The following is an 8,250-nucleotide window of genomic DNA, read 5'->3' on the forward strand; positions in this document are numbered from 1 at the left end:
AGCTGGGAGCTGGGCTTGGCTGCTGCTGCTGCTGCTGCTGCTGCTGCTAAGTGCTGGCAGAGGAGTGTGTAACATGAGACGCCCCCCGGTGTCTGCAAGAGGCCACTTTAGGAGATGCTATCTGCTGCACCAAAACATGCCTAGAGCGCTCTCATACCACAACACATACGCATGCACACACACACACTCACACACACACACACACACACACACAGAGGACATGTGGACACACAACCCCACTGCACATTCAAACACCCACACACAAACAAACCAATATGGCTCCACATGCACACACACACACACACACACACACACACAGACACACACACACAAACAAACACACAGTAATGGGCAAGCTAAGCTAGAAGCTACTCCATTAAAAGAGAAATCCGGCGATTTTTCATATAGATAAAAAACGGTTTTACCTCACTCAACAGTTGGAGCTTCCAGACAGTTTCAGTGCTACACTCTGGGGGCATGTTCATGAGCCCCCATGTTCATGCCCCAGAGTGTAGCACTGTAGCTGCCTGGCTGCATACTGACAGTACTCGGTGACCTCGAGAAACGGAGAACTGTACGAAAAATGGCAGGATTTCTTCTTTGCTAGAGTAGCTTGTAGCTTAGCTTCCCCATCACTGCACACACACACAGACCTCAGACAGTACATCCACATTATTTATGGCTGCCTTCTGCTGTCTTTAATAGTAGCCTAAAATGGTGAGTAATTTCTAAAAATCTAAAAATGTAATTCAGTAATTTCTAGTGGACCCTGTTGTGCAGTACTGTGGAAGTAGGGAAGTATCTATCCCATGGTAAGAAAAACATTGAGTGTTTACATTCAGTCTAGTTCACACTTTTCCTAAGTCTTCCAATGACCATTCCACAGATTGTATTCTCATAGGCCTAATTGAAAACATCCCCAAAATGATTTGAGAGACATAGCCTACATTTTGGAAATATTGGCATGTTATCCATCACTCATTTAATGTTTATTTTCCAAACAAGTCAACAACAACTTGCAGGTTTGATACACTCTAATAATTGGCTCGTTGTCAATTAATGGGTGATGTCATGGGTGAGCATCTGCATAGGCGACGGAAGGTGTTCTCCGTGTTTTCGAGGCGTCTGCAACGACAGAGACAGGAAGTCTAGAAGCCTGCCGCTCCCGCTCCCCCACCCATCTTCACCCCATCTCCCTAACCTCTCTCGTCCATTATCGGTTCCGAAACATTAATGGAAAACTGTGATGAATGGGAGAAATGCAATAGGGAGAGCAACGTGACGAATGTTGCCACCACGTCGCGAATCACAACCATCTGCAACTGTCCAAACTGAAGGGTAACCGAAACCGTGCAGAGTCCTCTACGCCGTGAGTGCACTTAGGGTCAATTAAGAGCACTAGGTCCAATTTCAAATGGGTTGTCGTGGCGCAGCTCTGATAAGACAGAGACAGGGTGACGGGTACACTACTACAGATACGCTATCGATCGCATGGTGCTACTTTTAATGATTGGTTGATGAGTTAGCTATGGCCTAAGCTGTGGAAAGAGCAGCGGGCTCCATAGGCTTGTAGTCATTTGGGGAACATGTTAAGATTTAACTTCCAAATCGAATCGTTACTTTTTGTGGCTGGATGGATGGATGGATGTTGACTTCAGGCAATTCTGATATTACCAGTTGAAAAATACAAAGCCCAATACAAAACTAAAATGACAATGAAAATAACGTGTCCTTATCCTCTTCCTTTCCAGTATTCCTGATATAATAATATTAATGGTTATTTGAACCTATATGCCTACTTTACAAAACATTTTAGCTGTAAAGCCGACTTGCTCTCCAGGTGTTTTGAATGCGATCCATGCTTTACTAGCCTTTAGTTGGTCTTTGGCCTCTATCTAATATGTTTGCCATAGGCTTATATCTCAGAATAAAATATATGTTAGCGCAATTAAATTGTTAAAGCAGAAATTAACCACATTTCTCGATTTTGACTTAATACAAAGGGGATAGCCTATGATCAGTTTTTACATGGCAGGCAACAGCCTACAGTGAAAAGTTGGCTGATTACAGGTCCACCGATAAAGATTTTATCAGGAATTTAAGATTTCAAGATTGAATTTAAAATAGGCCTACTTTATAAAGCTTGTGATTGCATATTACACAATTAAGCAGGTTGAAGGCTGGATATTTTCCTTTCAATAGTCAATTTTTAAGTAGATTTACGTGTGAACTCTTTTTGAAGTTTCCGAATTTCTATAACTCTTTCCTAAGCACCATGTTGCAGTGGTAAGCTTCAAGCAAGGAAAGTAACACAGGACACAATAATTGCAATATAGCTGAAAAATAAACTAGTGAAAATAAGAAGTTTAATAAGGATACCCGGCCATATTGCGCAATTATGTAAAACGAGATATCTCTAAAAGTAGTTTAAGTAATACACATGCGTTATAACCGAAATAAAAATGTCCATTACATTCATCGAATACTGAATAATTTGAAAAGCAATATTCCTTATACAAATACATGCGACGATCATCCATCTTTGGCTGCTTAATAATAATAATAATAATAATAATAATAATAATAATAATTGGGATTTATGCAGTAGGCTATCATGTGTGTTTAAGACCAAATAAATAGGATGATCCATATAAAATAAAAGATTACTGATGACTGATTGCATAAAGCCTTCAACAACACATGGTAGGATAGCGTTATATCGAAACTGTTGATGTTCACGAATAAATAACACAAATTTATTATAGCCATGTGCTTCGTAAGGACCTTCTTCCACCACTGTCCATTATCAGCAATGGTGTTTGTGTTTGTGTGTGTGTGTGTGTGTGTGTGTGTGTGTGTGTGTGTGTGTGTGTGTGTGTGTGTGTGCGCGCGCGCGCGCGCGTGTGTGTGTGTGTGTGTGTGTTGGGCGCTCTTTTGACTGCCTGGCATCAAGAGGGCGACTCATTTACACAGACACCTCGCCAAGGAGGTCATACGTCCCCATCGAAAATGCTGAAATATTTGGTAGCGTTCGAAAAGCACAAGTAAGGCGCGCTAACTCCAGGATACATGACTGGTAAAGGCATTGGTATCAAGCACCTTCCAAGTATGTGGTTTTCTTTGTAGAAAGTAGGTAACGATAATGTTTTTCCGGCATCACTTAAGTCCATATTAGGTCCTTCCAGATCTGTGGAAATCTGCCTTTTTAATTTATTCCGTCGATTCTGGAACCAAATTTTCACCTGAGTTTCTGTTAACTGCAATGAGTTGGCAAGGCATGCCCGCTCTGCGCTGCTCAGATACCGTTTCATGTCAAATGTAGATTCCAACTGGAAAATCTGTCTCTTGGAAAAAATTGTGCGTGTCTTCTTTTTTGCCATAACTTTACTCTTTTTACTGTCCCCCTTATGTGGCTGCATGCTGCTGCCGTCGTCGCAGCTGTCCGCATTCTCACATCTTGTGTCCAGACTTTCCAGCGCGTCCGTCTCCCGCTTTAGTGGTGCCGTAGTTGTGTGACAAGACTCTGGGCAGTTTTCTCCTAAAAATACAGTTTGGAGAAGTTTAATATATGCTATAGGCTATAATAACGTGCGCGGTATTATGTAGGCGGGTTTACCTGTACCTGTCTCACTGAATGTGATGCTCCGAAAATCTTCAGCACGATGGGCACCATGGTCCAAACTACGGGGAGCGAAGTCATTGCCGCACACTGGTTCACTTTGCACTTTTGAGTGACAGCTGTCAAACTTGTTCCCGACGCTATTATGGTTAAGAATGTGGTCGATAGTGAATTTAAGAGAGGAAGGGCGACAGCATGGTGCGTCTTCTTTGTTCATAGTTATCCAGTGGATATAGAAGACCAGTGCGTTTTAGCTTAGTTTTAGTTTTTTTTATATGCTAGCTCTGTTCTTCCCTCTCGGTTCTTCAGGCACCATCTCTCCGAGATTCCCACTGCAACCACGTCTGGCCCCCTGTTACTCCTCCAACCGGAAGAACGAAAAGTGCTCCTTATCCATTGGTCGGGATTATCACGTCGATGAAGATGGTGACCAATTGAATTTCGGGGAGGGAGTTAGGCTACACCGTGAGTTTACTATACATCTGGCCCACGTAAGGAAATGTAACTGAACTGCGGATTATTTAATAATTTTAATAATGTCCTTCCAAGAAGGCGGTGCCCTGGTTTGCATGATAACCCATTTCTGCCACATTTTACAGTGTTAGCAAATAATCTATTAGCTTCTTACATACGAGTTGTTCTCTAACATATATGTTGGATCATTGTGTATTACGAATAATTTTAAACATCGTATGACCAGAGACATACGTGTATCTTCGTGGAGCCAAAAATCACAAATACTTTTGTTTGTACGTTATTCTACATCTTTTTAAAATAATAATAGGCCTAATAAAAAATACTATTTTAGATTTAGATTTTTGGATTTAGTAAAAATAATGTAGGCCTATGTTTTTTTCCCAAGCTTCCATGCACTACATGGACTTAATAGATCTTCCATTCCTTGTGGCAATGAGTAGTTGTTCTAAGGTTCTGTGAGACCTCAAGGTTGCACGTAGCGCGCTGTATTTCATTTTGACGCATTGTAGGCTACCCCTAAGATTCTTTTTCGAAGTGGCGGGATCTGCTACCGTGTCACTTGAATGAAGAGATTTTGTATCGATCACATAGGCTACAGTAAATATCGCCATTAATAGTCATGTGTTATCAACTGTTGTAATATATAAAGGCTACGGGGTATTTGCAGTCTATGATGTGACAACAAAGTGGATCTGGAAAATAAGGTAGTTTATGAGAATATGCAGATGGCGAAGGACGTTGCTTCAATTCTATATGCCTACTGTGGCTATTGAAATGCACGGGTTTATCTAAATGTGTTTTGTAAAGTTTCTATTGAATTAAAGAAACAAAACCACTGATCAAGTTTAGTTCCTTCTCCATCATAGGTGTAGGTCTATGCGGTACCAAGATGCGTAAAGAATCTGTATACAGCATCGTCCTTACCGGCTATTAGTCTTGAGTTAACATTATTCCGACATCGTTGCTTTAGGCTACTTTCTTCAGGTACAATTAAGCTTCTATTTACCCAACTTAAAATGTGAGTTTTTCTCAATGAGGGTAATAATTGGGCTATTCTTATTGGAGTATTTGACTGCTGGGTTGCATCGCCTAGGTCTAGACCTAGGCTTGAGACGGCATCATATTTCATGTTTCTGTAGCCCTATATTTTGCGGATGATTTTATTGAATCTTGTATAGCTACTGTGGTTATGAGGCAAACACATGATTACATGTTGCGAATGGTAAGCCAAGATGCTTATAGCACAATAGGCAGCAACCTAGGGCAAAATTAGTTCTCTGGAGATCAGGTCAGGGTATCATGCAAAAGTACAGTTGTCATTGTTGGAGCTGGGATAGGCCTATATACGATTGTTTTGTCTCGCTATTTTATCCAGTGGCTGATTTTTATTTAGTGTACATGAATCGTCGATGCTTGCACAGTTCATTATGCAAAAATGTTTGTTACCAGGAGAGTGTGAGAGAGGGTTATTCTTCTATAGCCTCGCATGCTTTTAAACAGTTATCCATGTTCTGTTAGTCAGTTTTCTTGTCAAATGCACTTAAAATAGAAACCAGGGTGCGATGTGCTCTCTCTCTCTCTCTCTGGTGTGTGTGTGTGTGTGTGTGTGTGTGTGTGTGTGTGTGTGTGTGTGTGTGTGTGTTTGTTTGTTTGCTTGTTTGTTTGTGTGGACGTATCATGTGTAAACTGCTTTCAAAACTAAAAACAAAAAGCACAACTTAAGACAGAAATATTGTGATCAGTTTTATTAATCGCTATTAAAACCCACCATGTGAAAAAGTGATAAGGTTGGAAAAGTGTGCTTCTGAATAAAAATATATTTGCTGAAAAAAAGTGTAATCTTAAAATATGCACAAACAGCTAGGGCCTGCATCCCATGCGTAAAAATATGATCTGTAGTGTCAAGACAGACATAGGCTACAGTAGACGTTAATAACATTAAAAATAGTATGACTATAACTAAAATGTATGTATAATAATCACGTTAAATGTAATCTTTGGATGCAACAAAACATTAACATGTAGTTTTCTGCGGCCAAGTGAATTATTGCACGATTCGGGTACAGTATTGCCATAATGACAGTTCGGGCCTCGTGGAGATCCTCTAAACCACAATTTTAGACTAGTCCAGTCATCTGTGACCTCAGTACGCTCATGGACTGGGCAAAGGACGTGAGGGGATAGTTCACAGAACTGGAGAACCCCACAAGAGGTGGCGAGACCTGCGGCACGCTGAAACTCAGCGCAGACGGTGGCGTGGTGCTCTCGTGGTAAAGGATGGGCACACGAACAATTCGCTGGGACGAGTGAGAGATGTTCGCTGCCTCTAAGTCCGCGGCCAACTGTCTCTTCCACTTATTCCGACGATTCTGGAACCAGATTTTAACTTGAGTTTCGGTCAGGTGCAGGGAAGCAGCCAGACCTGCCCGTTCCGAGCTGCTAAGGTAGCGTTTCATGTCAAAGGTGGACTCGAGTTGGAAGACCTGACTGCGGCTGAAAACTGTCCGGGTTTTCTTCTTACGGGCCAAGTTTGGGTCTGGGGTATCTGCGTCGGAAGGCTCGTCGAAAACATGGGGAGCATCCTCGTTGTCATCGGTCAGGCAGTCCCTTGTTTTTCGATCGGAGTCGTCACTGCCATAGATTGGTTCTGGTCCAAGGGGTGAATCCCTGTCACTTGGGACGGAATAGCAGCGTTCATCCGAACTCTCCTCTTTGGGGCCTAAATAATAATAATAAAAAATGCACTGTAAGGATTTCATAAATGACTGCATTAATGAATAGACTCAAGTACCAATCATTGGCATCCCCAGTGGCATGGACTGTATAACAGTTGGCATATAGGTTGTCATATAGTTGTCATATACGTTTTTTGATGGATCCCTTATTTAATGAGATAATGGGATATCGGTAGACTGAATCAGAAAATCATTTGAACTCCTATGTTAAAACCTCTTCAACAAAGTACCTGCAGTCTGTGCCGTAATAGGGCAGTAGGCCCAAGCCCAGTGTATGTGCTTTCTCAAATTTCCAGAGGAAACCTTTTGCCGGATTACGAAACATCATCAAATCAAATCTACCCAGGCCTTTCAACTCTACTCCTTGAGAGAAATGACATTGCTCACCTCCTTCTCTTGGTACTGTTAGTAGTCTAATTGCTACCTAAGACTGGCGTGGAAACAACCGAGTTGTCTCTCTTGCAGGGAGATGCTCAGGACAGGTACACCACATAATATGTTTGGGTGAGTCGTATGACTGGTAATTCAAATTAAGCGCTCGATACAAACCTATATAACCTGGAGCCTCCGAATTCATGTTGCATCACTGCAGTGTTTGGTGATAATGGCTGAAGTTTCTACCATAGGCATGCATGAGTTTGAAATGCGCTAACATAACAAACATAACACATTACACAGAAACAAAACTGCAACTGTACTTACTTTCTGAGCGATCCGGGGTATCAAAGTTTAAGGGTGAACGTCGGTACCATTCTAGGGGGGGCTGAGTAGGGGGACCTCTCTCTACTGTAGAGCCTGTCCTCGCCGCTTGACCGCACACTTCACTCAGACGATGCTGTGCCGCTCTGCCCTGGAGAACAGACTCCCGTCGAACCTCTTCGGCTACTTTATCCTTAGTTGGGCTTCTTGAAGATTCTTCATTTTTATTGGAGCCTAGTAAATTTTCGATGAAAAATGAAGAGACCTTTGGTGTTAGCGAAGTTTGGCTATCGGGCGCTTTATCGTGCATATTTATCACTCGATGTACCCAAACGGTCTCTGAGGATATCCGTTTCGGAGCAGCTCGCGCGTTTTACGCAATGTGCAATAAATCCTTTTCTGATACACAGCCGTTATGTACAAACATCTCAGGTGCTTCACAAATCCTTGCAGAGTGGCAACAGACGCGTCTGCGGTGGCAGCGCAATGGAGGAGCGGTGCGCTCGTGAAGAATAAACGCAAGTCAAGTCGAACGCTTACCAAGCCGATGGCATTCTGCTATTGGTCGACCACAATAGCAAATGGGATTACTCAAGAAAGAGAATTGCTCGCCGCGAATTCCCCTCTCTGATAGTGCCTCGGGGTCGGAGGAGCCATTGTCGGTGAGGGGCTTTATTTGGGTCAATTAGGGAGCAAATCAAAATACAGATAGAGGCTTGG

General features: G+C 42.3%; 2 protein-coding genes across 2 annotated transcripts; both read right to left on the reverse strand.

Annotated features, from left to right (window-relative positions):
- Nucleotides 1-2,985: 2,985 nt before the first annotated feature.
- On the reverse strand, nt 2,986-3,859 carry hmx4 (H6 family homeobox 4). Its single transcript, XM_042094921.1, has 2 exons — nt 3,623-3,859; nt 2,986-3,538 (listed from the first exon to the last, which is right to left on the reverse strand). Exons 1-2 carry the CDS (start codon nt 3,834-3,836, stop codon nt 2,991-2,993), a joined length of 762 nt encoding a protein of 253 aa, XP_041950855.1. The 5' UTR covers nt 3,837-3,859; the 3' UTR covers nt 2,986-2,990.
- A 2,033-nt stretch (nt 3,860-5,892) lies between these two features.
- Nucleotides 5,893-7,980, reverse strand: hmx1 (H6 family homeobox 1). The gene is made up of 2 exons (XM_042094846.1): nt 7,534-7,980; nt 5,893-6,815 (listed from the first exon to the last, which is right to left on the reverse strand). Exons 1-2 carry the CDS (start codon nt 7,838-7,840, stop codon nt 6,214-6,216), a joined length of 909 nt encoding a protein of 302 aa, XP_041950780.1. The 5' UTR covers nt 7,841-7,980; the 3' UTR covers nt 5,893-6,213.
- Nucleotides 7,981-8,250: the final 270 nt, after the last annotated feature.

The sequence above is a fragment of the Alosa sapidissima genome, chromosome 1 (assembly GCF_018492685.1).
Source record: "Alosa sapidissima isolate fAloSap1 chromosome 1, fAloSap1.pri, whole genome shotgun sequence".
In the NCBI taxonomy this organism is placed as follows: Eukaryota; Metazoa; Chordata; class Actinopteri; order Clupeiformes; family Clupeidae; genus Alosa; species Alosa sapidissima.